General features: G+C 43.5%; 1 protein-coding gene across 3 annotated transcripts in view; it reads left to right on the forward strand.

Annotated features, from left to right (window-relative positions):
* Positions 1-24,872, forward strand: part of PRDM2 (PR/SET domain 2) — a 119,380-nt gene that overhangs the window by 54,173 nt on the left and 40,335 nt on the right. For all 3 annotated transcript variants that reach the window (XM_040645800.1, XM_040645799.1, XM_040645798.1), the window contains exon 7: positions 19,445-19,555. In XM_040645800.1, coding sequence (XP_040501734.1) covers positions 19,445-19,555 — 111 coding nt within the window. The remainder of the gene's footprint in view (positions 1-19,444; positions 19,556-24,872) is intronic.

Consider the following 24,872-nt stretch of genomic DNA (forward strand, 5'->3'; position numbering starts at 1 on the left):
TCAGGGCATGATCCCGGCGTGGGATCGAGCCCCACATCAGGCTCCTCCGCTATGAGCCTGCTTCTTCTTCTCCCACTTCCCCTGCTTGTGCTCCCTCTCTCGCTGGCTGTCTCTATCTCTGTCAAATAAAAAAAAAAAAAAAAAATCTAAAAATGGGTGTTTTAACATGGAATGGTTTCTGTACTGCCTGGCCTCATGGGGTTGCTGTCAAGAGCAAACGAGATAATAGGAGTTCAGGGCAGCATGCGGGTTCCTTGTAACAGTAAGTACCACCGACAGAGTGCAGCTGACAGTTCGTGTTTCTTGCAGAGGAACTCTGAATTTGTGACTCATTTAATCAGCCGGTATTTATGGAGGATTTCTGTAAGCCCAGAACAAGCAGTGGGCCTCGCCACTCTGCTTTCCCATGGCAGAGCCTCACCCTTGCCGATTCACCCTGATTTTTGGCCTACTTCTAACCTATTGACTTTTCCATTCACAACAAACTAGAGAGAGAGGAGTTATTTATAGCAGCAGATAGTTTTTATTTGTTGATAGCTGGACTGTAAAGAAGGCGGTTTATGACAAAACTGACAGTGAATTGTGAAGAGTATGTAGCTCCTTCAGGTTACTCGAGAGGTTTAGATAATCCTTATAAAAACTGTAAGTAAGCCCTGAGAATGCCAGCTAGCTTATAGTATCTGTCTGGGTGACTTGTAGTTATCACAGAACAGTTAAATTATAATCAGCTTAAAGAGGAAATGTTTCATGTGTCTCTGTTATCGGAGGTGTTCAAATAAAAAAATCTTGGTACTGTGAAGAACACCTCAGTTTTCTTTAGTTGCCCGTTTTTGAAATGCCTTCTTCTCCAAAGGTGGCAGAGTGTATACACACTTGCAGTCAAGTTAGGGAGGTACGAGATCCATGTGCAGAATGATTTGGTCTGAGGCAGTTGAAGGGAAAGAAGTAAGTGCTGACCTACTGGTATGGGCAGCAGGGACTCCCGACGCCAAGGAAAGGGGGAGGGAACTTGGCTGGGCTCGCTGGGTGGTCTCTTTAGAAAGGGTGGCAGGATGGGGGGATTTCAGAAGGTGGAGAGGAGCCTTAGGGGACTGTCAGAAGTGGCAAATGGCTGGAGGGTCTGCGCTCAGCCTTAAGTGCTGGGCATTTGCCGTGTCTGTCCAACGCTGTGGTAGATGCCGAAGGTATAGCGCAGAGCTAGAACGCTGAAGGTTCCCGCTCTCACAAAATGTATGTTCTGGAGAGCAGGGGCATGGCCAGCCAACAGAGGAACAGTGTGAGTTTTAGGAACATTACGTGCGTGTCAGCTGGTGGCGCAAGAGTGAGACAGGCGTGACCATGGATGGGTAGCCAGGGATGGCCTGTCAGAGGCTGTGACATGACTGACACAGGGGTGGGCCCCGTCAAGTTCAGCTCCAGGAAGAGGGACCGATTTGGATGTACTGTCAGCAGTTTGGGGAATTTGTTCCCCGGGTCGGGGTGGGGGCATGGAGGGGCTACCTAGAAACCCACACAAGTGTTTTTGCATCATGAAACTCAGTTCTCCAAGTGGACGTACCAGGCACTGCATTGGGTGGCTGGATTGGTAGGGAAAATTAGATGACTAAAACATTCGGGGAAGAGCTTATCGCCCGTCTTAATGTAGCTCGGGGCAGGTCAGGCTTCCTAGGTGTTCTAGTTCGTGTGTGTTTGGGGTCCACAGTTGGGGGGGTGGTAGGCAGGAGCCCCTTGGGAGAGGACATGATGCTGCTTTGTAGTGACAAAGCAGAGCACAGTGGGGAGGACTCTTGCAAAGGATACTGAGGAGGGGATGAAGGAAGGACCTTGCGTGAGTTGGGGAAGGAAAAACTTGGAGGGACATGAGAGGTCACAGGTACCGCCAGACAATAGGTAGAAAACAGGTGTAGCAGGAGGCTCTGATGGAGCTGGAGAGGGTGCTCGGGGCCAGAGGCATGTGGGTCACGAGCGCTGCGCAGTGCTGGGCACTCTCCTTGGGGCGAATATTCCCGTGTAGCCTCTGCTACTGCGGTGTGCACCCCGCCTGCAGCTGAGCCAGCTTGGCTAACCTGTCCAGACTCACTGCCGGGGGGCGTCAGAGTCAGAACTTGGACCCAGGTTTTCTGTGCCTTTTCTTCTACAGGATCTACTGCTTTTCGTCCGCTTTTCTGTGAGGTGGACAACAGCAGCAGATGGGACAACACTGATTCCATTTAAAGTTACAGTTAGAGGATGCGTGTGGTAAAAGCTGAGAACAGGGGTGCCTCAGTGGTGTTTGCTGTCCTGGTCTCTCCTAGCAGCCGATGGCTCTTTTTGAGGCTCCTTGGCCAAAGCTGAAGGGCAGAGGCCTGGCCAAATGATGGAAGCCTGGCCATGGTGCCTGAGGGTGATGGCAGATGGGCCCTGAACCTTCTGGGCATCTGGTGGGCAGGTCCTGTGCCCACTTCCTTGCAGGGTGCTCCTCGGTAGCTCTTGTTCACAGGTGCTGGCCCAGGGCACGGGGCAGTGGGAGGTCGTGACATTCCTGTGGAAACGTGGCCCCAGGGTTAACCTGTTGCATTGGACCCAAGAGAGCAGTGTCCTGGTTGGTCCCCACTGTAGCTCTCACTTCCTTCTGGCTGAGTTGTGCCTTTGCTGAGCGTTGGGTCCCATCTCTGATGGTTGCCTGCCAGGTTGACCGATGCTGCTGTTGTGGTGGCCTGTTTTTAAAAGCTTGATACAGCTTTGATATTTTTTTCAACAGTAGGAGGCAGGGGCTTTTTTTGATTTCTAATTCTACTTCTGCTATGGACTCGTTCCAAATTTAGATAAGAAATTGGTGAATAGTTTTGTGCCTTTGATGTGTTTGCTGTGTATAACTTGTTCATAGGGAAAGTGTGTGGATTAACTAAAATTTTTCAAAGCATTTTGCACATTTTTCAACTGTAGTTCAGTGGATGAACTTGGAAAAAATCCTAATGCATGCCATGATTCAAAACTGCTTCAAGCATTGTGACTGATTGTATACTTAGGCTGTTACTCTGGTTCTCCTGTCCATGTGTAAATCAGAAGGTGAGACTTGCCTAATCCAGAAAATAGGTTTGATCATGATTAAATTTTCTAAAAGGAAAAAAGCAACGAGACCCTTCATGTGATGAGTTCAAACTAGTTTAAGATTTTTAAAAATTTGGTTGTAATTTGAAAGTAAAAAACAAAAACAAGCCCCAATTTTCTGTGCCTTCCCTAAATAGGAGTACTAGGTTCTTTTTCAAAATTTTGGATTAATTGTTTCTGAAACTCATCGAGTGCTTCCTTTCCCTAGGCGGTTTCCTGTTCTGGTTTACAGAGGGGCTGCTACACACACGAACTTGGCAGAATTTCAGAAAGGAGTGTAGCCTTGTATTTGAAGTTGCCTGTGAAGAAGTGAGCGGCTGGCCAGACGCTCCAAGGGCGCTGTGCTGCGGGTTCTCCACACAACCTTAGGCTCAGAGGAGCGTGGGCCCGTTGCGGTCGCCGAGAGGCTAGCCTGGTAGTGTAGGCGCTCACGCGACCTGTTCACACTGTTCATGCTGCCGAGGACAGTCCTAAAGTTTGATTTGATTAATGCTGATCATCTGGGTGACGTAGTTCAGGGACTCTCAGTGACATGGAGAAGCACGAGTTGCTTGAAAAGGCTACTGCGGTTTCTCCACGTGAAGAAGGTGAATACCGAAAGCAGCCGTTTGTCTTTATAAGCACTCCCATTAAACCAGCGTCGGACAGTCCGAGGGCTCTCGGTCGAATTCATTCCTTATAGTGGACTTCGATATGGACGTCTCTCGTCATTTGACACTTCTCTGCACATCCTGTCGTTATGTGATGAATCACTGCTTTCTGTCAGTGGTGAGGTGACAGCAGTTCCTTGGTCCGCACGTCGCACGTGTGCCCGGCACTGTGCTTGTCCTCCGTGGACAGCACTGCCGATGCCCCTACTGGTGGCGCTGCCAGATGGGGAGGATGCTTATCCTCCTTTGTAGAGGAGGGAACTGGTGCTCCCAGCGGTTCCGTGGTTGGCCCAGGTTCACCTGGCTCCTGCGTTCTTCGGCTCCTCCTTGCCTAAATCCAGTTCTTACTCCAAATGTTTTTGAGGAGGACAGTCATACTGATTAAGTAGCAGTGTTTTATAAGGCTTTCCTCATTAGCCAAGATGAATTTTCACTACTCACTGTAGAATTGCCCACTTTAATCCTAATAATAAGGCAGAGTGATTAAGTGAAGCCTTTGGTATTAGAAAGCTAACTTCTGCTGAGAACTAATGCCTTCAGTTATTTTTGCCTTGGGGGTTTTTGGATTGAATAGATTTATTGTATTCCTTTGAGCACCCCAAATAAACAGTTCTTAAAAACACTAATAGATTACATTTTTGTCCCTTGTTATAGCCTTCTCTGTTAAGTGTTGTTGTTGTTGTTTTTTTTTTTTAAATGGCATTTGTTGGTTTGGGCTTCTTCTGACTATTTCATTTTTCTTAAGGTTTATATTATTTTTGAAATCAGTTTAGAAACCGCAAGAACAGAGTGAGACATTGCCTTGGCCTTAGTCCCTCTGCAGTGCAGACCGGTGGGGGGAGCGGGAATCACTTGCAGGACCAGGGAGCTCTTGGTCTTCCCAGTGAGTTCAAGAAGACGGTGATGCTTGGCTTCCTTCTCTGCACCAGTGTTCTTGGGTTGAGAATGACTGGCTATTCCACCGAATACAGTATGGTTTTGAAAGTTTTCTTAAGCTTAGTGTTAGAGATCATGAATATGTTTTAATTTACATCCACTCCAAAAATTAAATCTGGCAACTGGTGGTAAGTGCAGTGCTGATTTGTTCTGTAGTTAAGTCATGCTTGTTACTTTCTTTCACTCCTAGGATGTGACACCAAAAAAAAAAGGTAGGGATTTTGTCTTTTTTTTGTCAGAGTGTTTCTTGGGGGGGGGGTGGCTTTTTATTTTTTATTTGTTCCTTTAAGAGGAGCTCATTTGAACTGTTGGAAGCAGCACTTTCTTAAGAGGTTTTGTTTGCTCTTAAAGCTGTTCCTGTTCTGGTGGCTTGAGTCATTCAGGAAGAAAAGCATGAAAAGAAACGAGGAAGGAGCTGCCCTAACCTGCCTTTGTGCTCTAGTGAATTTTCCTCATGAGGGGCAGGGGTTGATTCCTTAATTGTATTTACCCCGCTGTAGAGTCTTTGGAATATGTAAGAAGTTTTGAAACTTTTTGGAAACTTCCTGAATTTGTAGCAAACCTAATATGGCCTTTTCTACCTGAAGCTTTTAATGAGTTTTTTACTCAGTTCCGTAAAGATTTGGTCTTTAACTAAGGTCATTAACGCCCTACCCCCCATGCCTCAAACACACACGGTAGACTGGACAGAACCTCTGCCTAGTAATCTGTGCTTTCATTTTCCAAAAGCAGTTTCCTTTCTTTTCTTTCCTTTCCCCTAAAACTTAGGAGGTAGCTTTGTTTTAAAAGGTTAAAACTTGGCACATATATTAAGAAGAAAAAGTTCTGAGGGATTATGGGTAAGAGATGAAAATTCTCAGCATTCTGAACCTTCTGTTGTACCGATTTCCTCTTCCCATTTTTGTGGTCATGACCCTGAAATTTAGAAATATTTTTTGATGGGAATTTTCGTACTAAGCTGGTACATGTATAGTTATTTTAAGTATTATATATCAATATATTTTAATATACATGGAGTCTTTGAATAGTTTCAGAAGCTAGAGACTTAGCCAAATGATAAAATAATGATATTGTATGTGTATGATATATAAAAATACCAGTTTCTACAATAAGATGATAACATCCAAAATCCTTGCTAATTTGATATTTGGAAAACTTTTCCATTTTATATGTTCTTACTAATTTAATAAGTATCTGAATGACCCAAACCTAATTTCATCCTTAATAAATTAACTGTATGTTACCAATGTGTGTGTAGTTGCAGAGAATTATCTTTGCTTTGGTAAAAAGAAAACCAGTAAGTACCTACTTAGTATACCCCCCCCCACCATTTCCATTAAAGCTGCGGGTGATAAACAGTCTTTCCCCTTGTACTTCTAATCCTTCCTATTGGGGCAGTCTTTTGTAGGTTTCCTGAGACACCACATGCCACAAAAATGAAGACAAACTGGTTTGTTCACCCCTGTTTTGAACCCCAAAACCAATTGTGTGCAGTGTTTGAAGTTGCGATAGTTTAGAATGGGCAACGATGCAAATTCCTGTGCCTTTTGTTATTTTATATTTTTCTACTGTTTGGCTTCTTAGGTTCAGTTTTCATTCTCTTGCCGGTTGGAGGTGTAGAATATGCCTTTCTGGTTCTGTATTTTTGTTTTTAACATTAGAGATTTCTAGACGCTGTTTCTCTGTGCAGTCAAGTGACTGCTGGTTTTAGGCAGAGTATCTGAGGGTCGATCCCTGTGAGGAATGAGGGCCTCCACCTCCCCCTCCTGCCTTGGGTACCTTCTCTGTGAGTGGACGGAAACCTCACGTTCCTCTCTCCCAGGTGCATGCAGCAGGCAGCACGCTGCTGGTCTTTCACACACGGTACCCTCTCCTCTTGCGGTTACACGTTATGGATTGTAGCTTCTATAGGATTGACGGTGGGGTTGAAGTTACAGTTTCCTCTCACTGGCATGCCAGACAAATAATAACTAAAAGGAATAACTAGATATAGTCTCAGTCTTGTTTGGATTTTGGAACAATAGGCCTAAAATCCCAAATTTGCCTGTTTAAGCAGTTTGATTAGCTGCCGAATATATTGTCACAGGAAGTATCTTCCTTGCTGCGTGTGAGCTTGTCGTTGTACGAGAGCAGATTTGGGTATTAAGTGTAATATTTATAGTTTTGAGTCCATCAAAATTATAAAGTCAAGAATTCAGAATATAAAATGTAAATTGCTACCTGTGTGCCAACATAAATTCAGTTTATGGTTTCACGAGAGTGTAGAAAATGTTAAATCAAGAAGTGATGCTTAACTCATGCTGTTCCTGGCCCTTCTTCAGTCTGAGAGAGACAGGATCCCCTAAATCTCGTGGGCAGTTGTCAGAAAGTACGTGGAGTTGGTAGATGTTGTTTTCGCGGTGAGTGATTATTGTGCTCCTCCAGCTTCCAGCGTCTGTACTAATGTACGTGAGTATACTGCCCGAGCTTCACTGTTGCGCCTCTGTTAACTGCAGCTTGATCAGTACCGTGCACGTGGGTAACCTGTTTAAAATGAGCCTGCACTGTGTGTCTGTCGTGGGGAGGAGAGAAGAGAAGAATTGCTGGCCCAGCTATACCTCAGAGTTCTGGGAGCTGTACAATGTGCAGACTTCATTGTGGCATGCCAGAACAAGGCCTTGGAATTAGGAGGCCAGGTTCATATCCCAGCTCCACCAGTTAATAGCAGTATGACTTTGGACAGGTTACTCCACATGTTTTGATCTTCAGTTTACCTGTCAGTAAAATGGGGATAAGATCTGCCTTGCAGGATTACTGCGAGCATCAAGCGAGAGCCTTGTAGGGATATGTCTGGCACACTGACCTTGGTCCGTCCCATTTTAATTGCTGGGCACTGGCAAAATTAGCTCTGTGGTAACCCTGTCCATCCTTTGGCTTATCGTAGCCCTTCTGAAAAAATAAAGGGATAGTTCCAACATCTTCTAACATGGCTTATTAAAATCCATATTTTGGTTTGATGACACAAAGTGAATTAAGTGGATTGAAAATTAGGTAAGAGGACGGTCTATGGTTCTGCAACTAGATACACATGATGGCATGAGAGAATTCCTCGTGGGCTGGAGACCCGCTTCTCTCTCAAAAACTGTCTTGTTTTTATTAGTTACTCAAACTAGGACCCCTGTGGTTACATGGATTGGTGGATTAGATAACTCCTGGAATTTGATTTGTTGCATGTGCCTGGGCAGAAGTAAACATGTTTAACTGTTTGCATGTTGCCCACATGGTTTGCTGTTTTCTTCTTGTTCTTCTGTCTTACCTAGCTATGTGGTCCAAACCATTTGTGACTACCGTACTGTTGTGACCAAATTATGTGTGGTTGACATTTTGGATGAATTTTGGGTATGTTTTCTTAGACATTAAATTATCAGACAGCCCTGAAAGTAACTGTGTGGGAGCAATTTCTGTGCTGCACATGACAGATTAGGAAATCTGTCATTTTACATCTTTCTGGATGTGCAGTCAGGAAAGAACAAAAATGTGAAAGAGCCATTTTCTTACAGGTTACCAGTGAGGCTGACAGTACCAGTTTTCAGGAAACAAATGTCCCGATTTTCTGTGCAGTATTTTTATTGAGCAGTGTAAGGAGTGGGGTCTTTTTTGGGGATCACACAGGTGTACCCCCTCAATATGCACAATTTGCATGAATTTAGAGCTGGACTCTGTGATGACACAGAGGGCCATGTGTGATTATGTCTCTTTGTGACTCCCAGGGGAGAGGGGCCTTAGGTGTTGCCTGATTTTCAAAGGGGCCTAAGACTTCTTTCCCAAAAGATTAAGAACCACTGAATGAACTGTTAATGTTTAGACAGTTGGTTAGAAGCAATAAAATCAGTAGGTTACAGATTAAAAAAAGTGAAATGTACTCACAGCGTCTGTTAGAGCATTACTGTATATTGATGGGAGCATTAGTGAGTGTTTAAAGCACTCAGTTAAACTTCTGTCCTCATTGGACTTGTACATTTCCATAGTGATAGTTGGGTGGGATCGTGTGAATCACTGAAGAACAAATGAACAAAACAAATGGATTAATTCAGAATTGTTAGTGGAAGCAGAATGTCATTGTCTTCATAAAAAGGAACATATGCTGACAATTAAGACTTGTAGGCGTGGGGTTTCTGTAATTTGTTTTGTAGAATCTACTGTGGGTAATCCTTGCAGTTGATTCCATTGATGGAGCCTGTGTCAGACACTGTGCAAAGTTCTTTTTGTGCATTACCTGATTTATTCCTCCTGATGACAGTATCAGGTAGCTGTCACTAGTGTGTATTACAGTTTGTTCCTGTCTGCGTTAGCCAGGATTATTTCTCCTATTTCTCCTTAATCAGATCATGGCCCAAGGCTGCACAGTATAGTTTCAGTTTTGTGAATTTCAGTTTTTGTGGTTTTGTGCCCTTCAAGAACCTGTGTTATTTGGAGTACCAGCCCAACCCCGGGGAGGGACAGGAGAGCCTGTTCCAAAGTCTCGTTTAAGTTGGGATCAGCTCTTTGCAGGAGAGATGTATGACTTTGGGGGCACGGGAACCTTTTGGGAGCAGGTGAAATGAGTGACTGGAGTGAGAGGGAGACCCTTCTCCAGCCTTGGGCACTGGCCTAGGAGGCAACTGTTGAAAATCCTAGTCCTTGGTGAGCCCTTGCTCTGAGGCTTCTTTTTTCCTTGGGGGGGGGGCGTTATTTTATCCCCATGTTAGAGAAATAGAGAAGCATCAACTCAGGATAATGTGGCATAATCCTGGGAGACGAGCACTGAGAAGATTTCATGTTTCCAAAAGGCTGCGGTGTCAGTGCTTGGAGGTCCATGGCTGCAGGCCTAAGGAGGGCCCCAGCTGTGCATGTGTCGTGTGGCTTTACCTGGCTGGGTGGAGATTTACTTCATCCCCTCCCTGTCTCTCTCCGTCCCTTCTCTCCCTCTCCCTACCTCCCTGGCCTTCCCTCTTCCTGCTTTCTTCCTCCTCCTTCCTTCCCCGCCCTTGTTTTTATTTTTAATGAGATTCAGATTCTCTTCAACTTTTTTCCATTCAACATTTGTTTCTTGTTGACATTAGGTAGGGCCTTTCTGCAAAGGGACTTGCTTTTCACAAAGTTCGATGTAACTTCACTTTTCAGTTCCTTTGGGGCAGATATCTCTGTAGATGCATATATTCCCTATAGCTTTTAACAAAGTGCCTTGTAGATAATAAGCACCCAAGAAAAATCAAAATACTTCTGCTTCACCATGGTCCGGAAACTTCACAAAGCATTTAGAGGGCAAAATTCTAATCTTACAAGATTTGAGCTTGAGCTAAATTTGAACAGTAGAATGATACAGGCTAGTGCATCTGAATGTGAGATGTATTGTTAAATAGGCTAGTTAGTAGGATTTTGTTTTTTTGGTGCAGATCTTAAAAGAGAAAAAAATCTCGAATTTAAATGTAATTTGTGACTTAAAAATAATTATTTTATGAGGAGAATACACTTTAGTTCCTTCTCTGCTTGAATCTGAGAGACAGTGTTCTGAGTTATCAGAGCGGGCAAATTTGTGTGTTACCAGTTTGCTGGTCTCTGCACATGCATAAGCCTCTAGAGGTCCAAGGCCTTCCCTGGTGGAGCAGTGATGTGTCCGTTCATAAGCTCTGATAGAGACATGTCTGCAGGTGTGAAGGAGGCCAGAAGACCGTTGAGGTCTTGGAAAGAAAAGAATGAGATTGCTTAGCAGTAGTAATGCATACTTAAAAATTATACTTGGAATAAAAGTGTCCCGTGGTAGATCCAAGTGATGAGTAGTTTAGTATCCCTGTAGATTGTCTTATTTTTATAACCTTTTTCTTTAACCTCTATCAAAATGTGGCATGTTAATTTCACATTTTTAGGAGAAGCAAAATAAAAGCCAGGAAACAATACTCTCATGATGATCATGGTTGACTGCCAGCACATTGACCCTTCACTTGTACCTGGGAGGCACTGAACATGGTTATTTAAATTAGATTTTTGATTTAAATAATGAGGGGTATAATAACCAAGTGCAGTGAAATAAGAGAAAGAATACAGAGTGTGTCGCTGCTCAAAAGGAGGAGGGAAATTAACTTTTTGTTTGAAGTAACATGATGCACAGGGAAATGAGTTGAAGACGACCTGCCAGAAGGTTAACAACGGTAATTTGAATGCTTGAGCAGTGCCTCTTCTGACTATTTTACACCCCCTTTCAATGAGTGTCTGTTGTGAATTTTGATGTTTTTTTTCTGGACACTTAGACTAGGTAGGAGATAGGGAGAAGAGAAGCATCTCAATACTTTCTGCTGTGTATGCAAAGTAGACCATTGAGAACTTTTCCAGATTGTACTGTTATAAAATTGCATATGTTAATCTCAACCAATAGTGGCCATTTTCAGTTGCCTCATTAATTTTGCCTTTGTTAGGTACTTCTTTCAAAAATAACGTATTCATTTCTTTTTTGCATACTGTAACCAAATGTTCATTTGAAAAAATATGAACACATAAACAGGTATAATACCTTCCTTAGTGATGTGGCTTGACCACTGTTCCTCTGAGCATTTCTGTAAACAAATGTAGATAATGATTTTATTTTATTTTATTTTTTGAAAAGATTTTTATTTATTTATTCGACACAGAGAGAGAGACAGCCAGCGAGAGAGGGAACACAAGCAGGGGGAGTGGGAAAGGAAGAAGCAGGCTCATAGCGGAAGAGCCTGACGTGGGGCTCGATCCCACAACGCCGGGATCACGCCCTGAGCCGAAGGCAGACGCTTAACCGCTGTGCCACCCAGGCGCCCCAATAATGATTTTAAGTGTTGTAATTGTGTCTTCTCTCAGATTTATATCTAGATCTCACTTCCTGAAAGTATTTTTAATCTAAATTTCCCAGTTAATTCATCACGATATAGTATTATAAAATTTATCATAAATGACTTTCCTTTCAGCTGAGGATACCAATTCTCGAGGGTGTGGCTCTGCGCTCTGTTTCAGGGGGTTGCCAGGCGCAGGCCACACACCCCCCTCCCTCCCTAGCTCCCAGTCCCTGTTTGTTTGGCCCCTGGGGACTGACTCTTGAACTGGAGTTAATATAGTTGCCGACTCACGTTTTCTGTGCAAGGTTTTCAGGCTTTAGATACATTTTTCCCCCCTTTAAAATAAAAGCTACTGGAGATCCATGAGAAGAACCCTAGAAATTAAAATAATTATAAAGTAGAACAGGCTGGCAGCTTGTTTAAGTTTCAGAGGTATTTAGTCTCTAAAATCATTTTGTTCATGCCACAAGACTTTGAGGTTCCAAAGAGTGAAAGGAAATGTAATGCTTTCTCAATTTGAATTTATTAAGGTTTATTTGGGGAGCCTTTTCTGGTATTTGGAATTATCCACTCAAAGCCACTAAAAGCCTTTTTTAGAGAAATTCAAAGCTCCCTTCAGGTGTGATCCTTGCTGTTCCTCCCTTGAGCTGGCATGTGGAAGAGTTGTGGGCCAGACCCTCCACAGGGGCAAAGGCTGCGAACACCCCCCCCCCCCATGACGAAAGCATCCCAGGAATTTACACTGGGATCTGCGGCACTGAAAAATCCAGAACTTTTCCATTGTTTCTGTTGGAAGCAAAGCCTCGAGTCCTGTTTTAATACTGTGAGCAACTTAAAACCAGAGAGGTTTTATTTTTATAATTTGTCTCCAGGATTACAGACAGCTCTCTTGGCGAGTCTAACTACAGAAAACGGTTGAAATTGTGCCCAAGCTGCTTAAAAGAATTTTTTTTACTATCAGGTACATTTTCAAGTTATTTTAAGTATAAAAGTTATTTGAAGTATAAAAGAAATGTATAGAAAACGTATAGCACGTTACTGTCATGAAAACCAGTTGCTGCACGGCAGCTTGCCACTTCAAAATGTTCTCTCCCAAACACTGTGGAGAGCCGGGGTGAGGCTCTGAGTGGCTTGTGTTCCCCCAGTGTCACCTTGGGCAGCCGTAACGGCCACTCTGACCATCTGATGGGCACACCACGTCCCGTGTGCAGCTGGGCTGACCTTTGCCGGAGCCTTTCTGGCCGTGGTTTCGGAAGCTCTGCTCTCGGCCTCAGTCCTGCTGTCCAGTTCCTGTGCGCCCTGACCGTGACTTCTGCTGACTTTACTAAGTCATTATCTTCTGGTTCCCTTTTTTAAGCATACCTTGAAATTATTAAAATGGACTGTTAATTCCTTGTGGAAAATTTATTTGCATATATGTTTCCAGCTTCCTTCCTCTGTACTCAGCAACGCCAACTGCAGAATGTTAGCCACCCCCACAGAGAAGACTGCTGGGCTCTGACTCCGCCCCCTTTACCAGCTCCCACGGAACACCTCAGGCACCATTCTTTCAGCCCGTGACTTGGGTATCATACATCCATGCCCCTTCCTCACCACCTGGTCTGTTAGAGATGACGCGCGTGCACGTGTGTGTGTTTTAATCCCGTGGAGAAGTCATTTAACATGAACTTTATGCTTTTTAACATTTTGAAATTTATTTTATTTTATTTTTTTTTTTGAGTCGGCTTAATGCCCAGCGTGGGGCTTGAACTCACAACTCTGAGATCGAGAGTCATGTGCCCTACCGACTGAGCCAGCCAGGTGCCCCTGAACTTTATGCTTTTCTCCCAGCCAAGCATTTCACTTTGCCTGTGGAACTCGGACTTCCCTCTCAAGCTGGTGTTCTGAGTGCTGCTGTCAGGGCCGTGTCAGCCTGCTGTCATGAAAGCTACATCCTTGCCTTTCACAGATTTGAAAAGCTCTATATGACTTTATGTTTTTATGATAAATTTCTCAAACTTGCCTGCAATGCAGATGGCACCATTAATTATCTTAAGAGTAAAAGATTCTTAAGAGTAAACAATTTCGTAAGAGTAAAAGAGTTAGGGCTCAGAAAGTGTCACTCACAGCAAGGCCTCTAGAACACAGTGGACAGAATAGTGAATCAGGTGGGAAAAAAAGTCCCAGGTTTGCTACCAACTTGCTGTGAGATTTTAGGCAACTCCTATAATGAGATAAAGCTTCAAGAGGCATGTTTGTGGAGTTTGGGGAGCAGATAAGACCACCTTTGAGTCTCCTGCTTCACATCGTAGGTTCTTCCTTCTTCCCTTTTAACATAGCCCATTATTCCTGTGTCCCATGTCTGTTCTGTTCTCTAAGTTGTGTGCCCTCAGCTCAGCCTTTCTTCAGCCTTGTAGGAAAGCCTCCAGTCTTTAGATTTCTTACGAGGGCAGGGAGCAGAGGAAGATCCTGCGCAAGAATGGTCACAAAAGGAGGAGATGGTAGATGGTGGTGTCACGAGGCTGGGGAGAGGAATCTTAGGAATGTCAGATCCATGCAACTGTCAGACACAGAGGGGAAACCTGGGGCACATGATGCCTAAAGAAATGTAGGGTTTTGTAGTCACGAAATCAGAGGTAACCATGCCAGGTGGGGCTCCAGTGGAGGGGAGTAGATGGAGGCACAGTTGCCAAGATGAAGGGCTCAGCGAGAGGTGAGGCACTGGAGGCAGCAGGCACAACCCATCCTTTAGGGGAGTCCTTCCGGGGGGGTCCTTTGGGGGAGTCCTTCCGGTGGGTCTCTTTGGGGGGTCCTTTGGGGGAGCCCTTCGGGGGAGTCCGTGAGGCTCCTGTTCAGGGCAGCTCATGTTCTCAATGATCTTATGTGGTAAGTGCTCAGAGATGGGCCTCACCTGGTGTGAAATCAGCTGGGTATCTGAGATGGTGAGCTCCCTATGCAAAGATCGGATAGACCTGCTTCTGTGCACCAGTACTGAATTCTGATTTTATACCTAGGAGTTGGGTAGCTCCCCAGTGAGGAGGCAGCGCACGTAGAATTACATAGGGTTCTAAATTTAATTCACTGAAATCACGAAATGCATGAGCCTTCACTGTTGTGATGAATTTTTAATGTAACTTGAGCACGTCTTCTAGAATTTTGTGTTTTCTCTGAAGCCTGCACATTTTTAAGTGAAACGTTATTCTCTAGAATTTGCTAGTGTTTGACCAGTTTTATTAGACTAGTAGAACACAGTCCAGACCTAGGTTAAATTATTTACGTGATGCTTTAGGCAGTTTTGATTTTGCAGCTTGCATCCCAGGCACCAGAGGAATAATGCTAGACATTATCTTTAAAGAGTAGTCATTATGACTGTTGGACTTCTCTATATGTAGCTGTTTCACTAGAAAGCCCAGTTTTATTTATACTATTTAATGGTAAATCATATTTGCTTAGATTGAGGTTCTATGCTATTGACTGATAAGTGTTTCTGGCATCAGATAAAATTGAAATGGGAAAAAAAATCACTCCAATTTGGTTCTTGTTCCTTTTCTATAAATGCAGCGGAAGTCTCTACCACTTTTCTTTCATTTGCCCTTGAAACCAAGTGAGATAAAGCATAGAAAGTGCTTCGTAGGGGCACCTGGGTGGCTCAGTCGGCTGAGTGTCCGACTCTTGGTTTTGGCTCAGGTCATGATCTCAGGGTTGTGGGATCGAGCCTTCCGTGGAGCCCCATGCTCAGCCGGGAGCGTGCGTGGGATTCTCTTCCTTTCCCTCCACTCCCCCCTGCTCATGCGCATGCTCGCTCTCTTTCTAATAAAATCTTAAAAAAAAAAAAGTGCTTTGTATAGAATACGATATTTTTAATTGTGTCATTACTGGTCTTAAGAAATGTTAGTAGCAAGAACACTTTTAGCATCATCATCCTTGTGGGTTCATTCTGACTCTAGAGCTAATTTAGTTGCGTGACCTTGCGCAGATGACTTCACTCTCTGGTCCTTTGGTATCTGTAAGGTGAGAGGTGTGGATGGGGACTTCGGGGTCTTCCAGCAGAAAGTGGTAAGAGCGTCTGTTTTTGCAGCACGGTCGTGGCACAGGCCTGAGAGTAAGTATACCGAGCGGGTCCTCTTGTCAGTGGCTGAGAACACAGTTAAAGATTAATTTTTTTAATTTTTGCTTTTGTGTGTGAGAATCTTGATGCAGTAGGTAACTGCTCTTTTCCTTCTGTTTCATTCGATTTTCTTCATAACTGTGTGTGTATTTCTTTTCCTTATATACATGAAGTTTGTCCTGTCCTCCATTATGTTCTTTGTTGGCGTTTCCATTTCACTTTCCTTGTGTTTCATTCCTGTATCTTTCTTGTTTAGACCAAGTGGAGCACGCAGCTGGCAGTAGCTTCTATGTAGGACCCTTCAGGAACCTGATGGTAAGTGCACACGTGTACTTACCAGGCTCCCAGTGGGCTCTGCCGGACCCGTCCTCGAGGCCCCTCCTGCCTCACAGACCTGAACAAGCCCCCACGCCCCTTTGTAAGAGTCCTTAGAAGTTGTTTGTGGTGATTGGCTTGTTTTTGTTTTCTCTCTTAGTTTGATTACAAATAGAACAGAAACCAAGTATCAGGAAACGAAATTTACTTATGTGAGGAAATGTAGCAGGTTCCCCCACCTGTTGTACTGTTATCTCAGTGTTTGGCTTTGTGAGTGACACCAAGCATGCCTAAGTGTGGGTTGGGACACCAGGGTCCTAATTTCTGTTCTCTCATAGACTGATTAGTTAGTCCCTCTGGGGCCCTGGCCTTCATTTGTCTCTCAAAATAGCAGGTAGGACAGGTGGTTTCGATAGCCCCTTCATCTCTAGTCTATGGTCCTAATGGGAAGTAACTGAAGTGTTACATGTTTCTGATTAAGATTGTGAGGATCATTTCATGTGTCTGGTAATCTCAGTCTCATGAATGATAATTAGATCATGATCGACTCATATCCACGATATACTAAGTCTGTCAGTGTTTACCAGAGGTACTTGGGAGTACGTTTAATTGTTCTATCCTTTAGTTTTTGCAAGTGGTTTATTAATGGTATTCAAATACTTGAAAAATTCTTAAATATATAGACTGCAGAGCCCCATTATGTCTTTCATGACCTGTATTGTATTGGTTCAGCCCAATGGTTCTTAACCTGGGGAGACCTCCCACGCCCACCCCGGACATTTGGCCATGTCTGGGGACTTTGGCTTGTCACAGTTAAAAGGGGGGCTGCTACTGGCATCTAGTGGGTGGAGATCAGTGATGCTGCCGAGCGTCTTCCAGTGCATAAGACGGCCCCACAACAGAGGGTGTCATTCATGGGACGCCCAGGCAGTCTGTGGCCCTCTGAATAGGGTGCGTGTGTCCTTACTTCAAGTGGTTTCTCTTCACAGGGAATCAACGTTTCTTGGTCTTGTTTTTAAAAGAGGGCACCTGGAGGTGGTGGTGGTGGTGGGGGGGACACTTCTCACCGGTTAGGTTTGGGGAGGTCAGAAGTAGACATGGGTATTCGGTATCAGTTAGGTGTTTTAATATTCTTTTAGGCTGGGAATAAAACTTAAAAGAGTACTTTTGCCTTTTGGATAATTGTGTGATTTCAGTCTAAATACGGATTAGTGAATGGTATTATTAACGTTGTGCGGTTTTATTATAGTATAAATCTAGGAACTTCACTTATTGAATACTCTGTTTATATACAGGCCAGTTTTTTTGTAAGACCTGCTAACCAGTTTTGTATAGCACTTGAGAGGTGGCAGAAAATCTTTGAATTGCTTTTGTAAGGGATTGTATTACAATAAATTGACATCTGTTTTTCTATTAAATTTCACAGTGTGTGACTCGTTTTAATGTATGTAAGATTTATGTGTAACAGGCCAAGTGTACACTATACCTCCATTTTTACTTATTTCAAAAGCTCAGACCTGTACAAAGTAGAAAGTAAGAGGTAAGGAAGGGTTATTCCTTGGGCTATTTGGGTTACATGAGGTGGTACATGATGTCTTACCACACTTTCGTGTTTGTGATCCAGGGAAAAACTCTTCTGAATATAACTTTTGAATGAAGCGTCCTAGAGCACCAGGAGTCCTACATGGTTCTCAGCAGGCACGAACCTGCAGCGTTAGAGCAACTGTGTTAGTAGCCAGTAATGAGTTCTCCTTGTATTGTTTGCCACCAGTGATTGGATAGGGACTGGGCATCACACGCAGGGAGGGGCATCTGTCACCGTGAAGATAAGAAAACTGGCTGGAAGACGTCCTGGAGCGCAGCTGGATTCCCCAAGAGCCTTGTCCTCATCAGATTGAGGTTTAATGCCCGTCAGTTGACAAAGAGAGAAAGAATTTCAAGAGGAGGTTACTTCTTCCTGTGAAAAAGTGTTTTCGTGTCCTTGCCCTTCACGGAGGGGATTGGTTTATAATCTTTCCACCTGCAGGCTCTTGGCTTCTGTTCCCACCAGAATGTGGTTTCATTGAAGTGCTTGCTTGGGTCCTGAGTTCCATTTTAGATGCCTTTGGAAATAAGGGATGGAGGTGTTATCAGGAATTTATTTGAGTGAACTCTTACATCATGGCAGAAAGCATCAAAGCATCTTTTTTTTTTTTTCATGGACTGAAAAATTAGGAGTTTAAAATAGTATTTTAGAATTTGCTGAAGACTGACAAATGGCTGATTATTGAGTATTTTGTGCTTTCCCCCCTTGTTCATCTCTTAATTATTTGTTAAAATCTGGTGGTGCTTTTTTAGGATTAGTATTTGCTTCATATTATAATTGGTGTTTCCATTTTTAACCATTATGAACTTTTCAATGTTGTTTGTGTCTCTCACCTCATTTTCATGTATTGTCTATATTTTAGTTGATTTTGCTCCTCTGTAATGATGTTCTGTTACGGAGAATACCGTTTTCCAGGAGCAGTGAGTGGTTTCCAGTTTGTCGTCTTACTAGTTCAGACAAAAAGGTGTCAGGTTTGTTCTGAAAGAGAAAGGACAGCTCTGCGAGGCCTGGTGGGGAGAGTGTTGCAGGAGGAGAAGGAAGAAGTGTTTGGGGGAGGATGAAGAGGAATCTGCTCTGAATCTGAACACTGAAAAACTAGAGCTACCAGGAAAAAGAAACTTGGAATTTAAAAAAATAGAAGAGGGCCACAAACTCTGCTTAAATCCCAAAGAGACCGAGCTTCCAAATCTTCAGTACTAGTACTTTCCTAGAGAATTACTTATCCATGTGGAATATCTTGGTTCAGTGACCTGAGCTCATTGTTCCAGCTTGTCAGACATGCACTGCATTTTAATCTTACCTTCTGAACTGTGGTATCGGTCGGAATGCAGTTAGTTTCTCCTGAATTCCATTCTTCCAGTTGTTAATGAAATCCCGAATTGTACTGGACCTGGAGTCAGGTCTCTGGGGACCCTTAGAATTCATGCCGACTTGACAGTGAATTATTCATAATTACTCTGCATTTGATATTTGAGCCACTGCACACATGCATCCTTTGCAATTCAACCTGCTTCTGGTGTTTCGCTTTGACAGGTATGGATAAGCATGTCTTAACTAAAAGGGACCCAAGTTATACCGTCTTGTTTTTTCCCAGTGTGCTTCTTACAGTCAGACTTATGCCAGTCCTTATTGTTTGTGTGGTCTTGAGACTCAGGTGTTAGTTATCTCTCTCATTTTCCTCTGACGTCAGTATTATTAACTTTTCGAGAATAGATGATCTGTTAGTTTGATAGGGGAACTAATGCCCAAGAATACAGGGTTTATGGGTTTCTTTTTTTTTTTTCTCTGACATGACTTAAAAGTATTCTTAGTCATCGTCAGTTCCTTTCTTTAGAAATCTGATATGATAATTGCCTCGAAATCTACAGTTTGCTGTCATTGGATTAGTAATTGTCTTTTTCAAGAATTCAGGGTAATAGTGAGTGAGTCAGTAAGTAAATAAATCAATGTTGTGTTTTAGGGAAGAAAAAATCCCAGGAAAGTAAAAACAAAGCAAACAAAACCGAAGACCTACAGCTGAAGACAAGCGAGCCAGATTCTGCTTCTGCAAATATGAGAGATTCTGCGGAAGGTAAGCTTGGAAGTTGGACTTGTATGATTTGGGTATGTATCACCAGTTACTGTAAATCTCCTTGGGATGCCCTTCTGAGACTTCATCCAAGAACTGGAAAGGGTTAACAGCAAAAGGCTGCCTGTTAATATGATGAACTGAGCCTTCCACATCCCACCTCCCCTTCCAATTAGTATTAAAGACCTTCTTTGTTAAAAACGAAATTATTCTGGTTAAAATGAAATGAAACATACTATATGATTACATTTATAAATAATTTATAAAGTTCAGAACCATCAAAACAAATCTCTGGTGATAGAAGTCAGAGTGGCAGGGACTTGAGAAGGTTTCTGGGACACTGGCACTAGTCCATCACTGAGCTGTGGGGCGGGTACATCAGTGTATTTACTCTGTAAACGTTTTATCTAGCTGTACACTTATGATTTATATACTTGCATTGTTATGTTTTGCACTTCAGTTAAACATTTACTTGAAATATCAGACACCTTTGATTTTATATGTCGGCATGAAAAGTGTGCAGCGTGAAGAGTATTGTTTTTTTTTTTTTAAGATTTTATTTATTTGAAAGAGAAAGAGAGAGAGAGGGAGCAGGAGCAGGGGGAGGGGCAGAGGGAGAAGCAGACTCCCGCTGAGCAGTGATCCTGCCTTAGGGCTCTATCCTAGGACTCCTGGATCATGCCCCTTGTTTTTTGTTAGAAATTAAGTTCCTATTTTATTTCTTCCTGTTTCTCCCCACCAAATTTTCTTCTTTATCATCCCTTCTAAGGATTGATACTCTAGGCCCTCAGTGATGTGAGAATTCAGAGAGAGGCATGGATTGAAAGTTCATCAGAAAGGCAGATTGCTCTGAGCTCCTTGCACTTGAGCGACTATATTGAGACCGTCGATAATAGAAATGAGGGAGGTGTGTTTTAATTCGTTATGTGGCAAAATATATGCAGAGACCGGAGCTTTCTAAGAATTGTTTGTAGTGACCCAGACAGGCAAATTTCAAAATAATAGGCTTGTGACTCTTTCAAGAAACATTTGTAGAGAAAAAGAAACCCAACAAAACATTTTTGATGCCTTTAAAAAGGGCGAAGGATTGATGTGATCTGAAGAGAAACCAGAGTATTTGGATGCCTTTTATAAAACCACTTTATTAGCACTGTTTGCAGTGATGACATTCATAAACGGTTATAATTTCCTGTAGCATTTTATGAAGCAAGAACGGACAGGTTGATTTCCTAGAGCCTTTTAAAACTAAGTTCTGCATGCTGATAGCAGATTTTGCTAATTAAGACTTTTGTTTGAACAGCAGCACAAATACTTAAAGAATCTCAGTGCCTTTAGTGGCAGAATTAAAAAAGAAAATCCAGCAGCCCTCTCTCCCCTTCAGTAATTGAAGACAAGTTATTTATTCCTGAAATAACATTAGGTCCTATGAAGGAAAGTATCTAATATTTACCTGTTTGTGGAATAGCTGGTCAAAGTGTGATTGGTTCCTTACAGGCTAGTTGTCAGCTTCTCCTGAATGTTCTGCATTGTCCTCAGCAAGTGGTCTGTGTACTGAGCAAATAGTCCAGACTCTTCCTTGTGTTCCCCAAACCTTCCTCTATTTTTAAAACTCAACAGACCTCATCGAGTGTGTGGATACACGTTGCTGTGGGCCTTACTAGTAATTTAATAAGGAGCTCTGAGTGTTTTGCCCCATATTACTTTGGACAGTTTTAAGTCTGGGATTGTTTACCAATCACAGGGAAAGAATTTTTTTTCCCTCCAGTAACAGAAAGCCACAGATTTTGGCTAATAATGGGATCTAAAATCTCTAAGCCTGGGGCGCCTGGGTGGCGCAGTCGTTAAGCCTCTGCCTTCGGCTGAGGGCATTATCCCGGCGTTCCGGGATCAAGCCCCACATTGGGCTCCTCCGCTGGAAGCCTGCTTCTTCCTCTCCCACTCCCCCTGCTTGTGTTCTCTCTCGCTGCCTGTCTGTCTCTGTCAAATAAATGAATAGAAATCTTTAAAAAAAAATAAAATTTCTAAGCCTTGGAGGTGTTATTTTCATTTTCTGTTGTCTCATGTTGACTTTTTTAGCAAGATGCTGGGTCTTTGTTGAAAATGTATTTGGAAAGGGAGTTAGCTCCTCCCACCATCAAATGACGAGTGTCCCAGTCTGTGAACTCTTGGGATTAATGAAGTTTGTCTTCGGGGAGAGAAGGCTGGTCTGTTGGGAGAGAGGTAGCGGACAGACAGGTGAAAGTAAAGCTGAATGACCAGGGGGCTAGGACTGAGCAGGTGAGCTTGCCACAAATACCTGGTGTTTGCAGAGCTGGGAAGGTTGGCCTTTTTAGCCCTTCCTTCCCACATCCAGGTGGTCACTAGGTCTGTTGACAGGTCTCTTATCTTGACAGTCTGGCCACTCTTTGTCCATTGCTTCTTTCCATTTCCGTCTCTTAGTGTAGGCCCCATCCTCTCCCTTCTAATACCCCCCGCCTTGGAATTCATCTCCTGCCTCCAGGAATGTCCCTTCTCCCAACCCTGTAAGCCACATTGCAGCCAGATCTCCCAAACAGCACTCTCCTGCTTTAAAATACCTTAATGGAACCCCACTGCCCCCAGGTGAGTCCAGACTAATTTCTAGGGTGCTACATGTTTTGATTCCTCCTGCTTGCTTTTCCTTTTCTGTCCTTGACCTTCAGGTTCAGCCTGCTCAGTCCTTTCTCTGAGAAGCCTTCCTTCCCTGATTAACGAAGTCGTTATTAGGTGTTTGTCCCGCATGCTTCCGCAGCAACCCGTACTTCAACCCGTACTTCCCCAAAGCATGGCCATTAATTCACGACAGTATTGTTACTCATACGTGGCTCCCGTTACAGTGAAGCTCTGTGAGAGTAAGGATCTTGACAGCCACGTTTACCTAGTACTGGCATATAGTAAATATTGGCTCAGTGAATGAAGAGCCAGAAGTTAGAGTAGCTCTGCTTCCTTTACGGAGCCTTTCTTAATGCTTGTTTCATTTTCTTAAAAGGGGCCTGAGTCAGCAGGGACTCAGGTGGTACTGTGGAGAAAGTGCGGTGGACCATCCCCGTCGTCATTAAATGGGCTTGTGACAGTGCCTGTCTTAGAGTCCCTTGCTGTCCCTGTGATTCTTTCCAGCCACTGCTCCACATCTGCTTTCCTTTCTAGCTTCACTACAGTCTCCCTGTCTCCCTGCTCTGTCCATTGTCTTAGGAACTCCATTAGGCATTTGTCCCCACTGCTCTGCTAAAACTGTTGTCACCACCGCCCCCACACCTCCACCTTGGTAAATTGGTTGTTTAGCTCTCTGTCCTCCTTTAGCCAACCCATTCGTAGTTCCAGACACAGCTGATCTTTCTCCTTTTGAAACTTTCTTTCCTCTTCTTGGCTCTCCAGATAACCTCACTTGCCATTCTTCTGACCTGTAAGTGCTGGAGTCATCTGGGGGACTGTCTTCCTGCCTCTCATCGGTCTGCATTCATTCTCCAGGTGGCCTCGTGCAGTCCCATGCTCCAAATACCACTTGCAGTTTGAGGACTTGTACAGTCTGGGCTCAGCTGTTTGTTGAAATTGAGTCCTGTAAAACAAATGACTTGCTAATATCTTTACTCGGGGGTGTGTGTGTGTGTCTCTGTTTGTCTGTCTCTCCAAAGTAACTCTTGGTTCCCCCTCGACACACACACTCACGGGGGTGGGGGTTTGGGGGGGGCTCAGACCTACTTTTCCCTCAGTCTTTCAGTAAATAGGATTATTCCAGTTGCTGTGGAGTCCTCCTTGACTCCTCCCTCTCTCCCTCCCTCTCTCTTCCTACACACTACAGCCAGTCAGCACTCTTGTCAGCCTTTTATCTTCAAAATATATCCAGTGTCTGACCACTTCCCATCACCTCTCCCTGCCTCCATCTTTGTCCACCTAGAGTTTCTTTTTTTCAGTCCATCTCCACCCCAGCCTTTCTGACTTCTTGCTGTTTTTTTTGAACACATCTAACTTGTTGACTCAGAGCTTCTGTGTCTGCTGTTTCCTCTGTCTGGTGGGCTTCCCTCTCCCAGATATTTGTGTGACTCATTTTCTTTAGGCCTCTGCTCCACTATCATCTTACCGGTGAGTCCTTCCCTGACCACCTGTCTGCTGTCTACCTCAGGTTGGGCTTGGGTGGGTTTCTTCTGGGTATAGAGACTCAGAAGTCACTTCAGGTCTTTATTTCCTTCTTCAGGTGCTCCTGAGTTCTTTTTTCTTTTTCTTAAGCTTTTATTTTAATTCCGGTGTAGTTAATATAGTGTTACATTGGTTTCAGGTGTACAGTGTATAGTGATTCAGTAGTTCTGTGTGATGATAAATGTGCTCTTAATCCTCAGCATCTGTTTCACCCATCCCCCCCCCCCAACCTCACCTCTGGTAACTACCAGTTCTCTGTAGTTAAGAATCTGTTTCTTGGTTTGTCTTTTTCTCTCTTTTTTCCCCTTTGCTCATTTGTTTTGTTTCTTCAATTCCACACTTGCGTGAGGTCATACAGTATTTGTCTTTCTCTGACTGACTTTGCTTAGCATTATACTCTAGCTCCATCCATGTTGTTGAAAATGGCAGGATTTCATTCTTTATTATGGCTTAATAATATTCTTGTGTGTGTGTGTGTCTGCACGCGTGTGTGTGTCTGTGTCTGTGTATATACCACATATTCTTTATCCATTCAACTATGGATGGACACTTGGGCTGCTTTCATGGTTCGGCTGTTTTTAATAATGCTGCAGTAAACATAGGGGTGCATGTATCCTTTTGAATTGGTGTTTTTTTATTTTTGGGGGCTAAATACCCAGTATTGCGATTGCTGGATCTTAGGGTAGTTCTATTTTTTATTTTTTTGAGGAATCTCCGTACTGTCTTCCACAGTGGCTGTACCAGTTTGCATTCCCAGCAACAGTGCGTAAGGGTTCCTTTTTCTCCACAGCTCCTGAGTTCTTAATAATTTGATTAGGCTTGGAAAATGTCCTAGTTTCTAAATACATAGTTTTGGTCAGGAAGGAGGGAGAGAATCATTCTATTCAAGATAGCCTACGAAGAACTAACCTGGTAATGTGATTAACAGTTTTCTAGTTTCAGTTTGGAATCATGAGGAATTAGAAGTCTTGGCAAGACTCTTGATATCCAGTATCACTGGATGCTGGATCTGAATCCAGTTTTGAATCCACTTATCTGTCGATATCCAACACAGGTTTCTTTTCTTTTCTTTTTTTAGGTTTTATTTGTTTGAGAGTAGAGAGAGAGTACTCGTACTCGTGCGAGAGAACAAGCATGGGGAGGGGCAGAGGGAGAGAGACAAGCAGGG

The sequence above is a fragment of the Ursus maritimus genome, unplaced genomic scaffold, assembly GCF_017311325.1.
Source record: "Ursus maritimus isolate PB19 unplaced genomic scaffold, ASM1731132v1 scaffold_32, whole genome shotgun sequence".
In the NCBI taxonomy this organism is placed as follows: domain Eukaryota; kingdom Metazoa; phylum Chordata; class Mammalia; order Carnivora; family Ursidae; genus Ursus; species Ursus maritimus.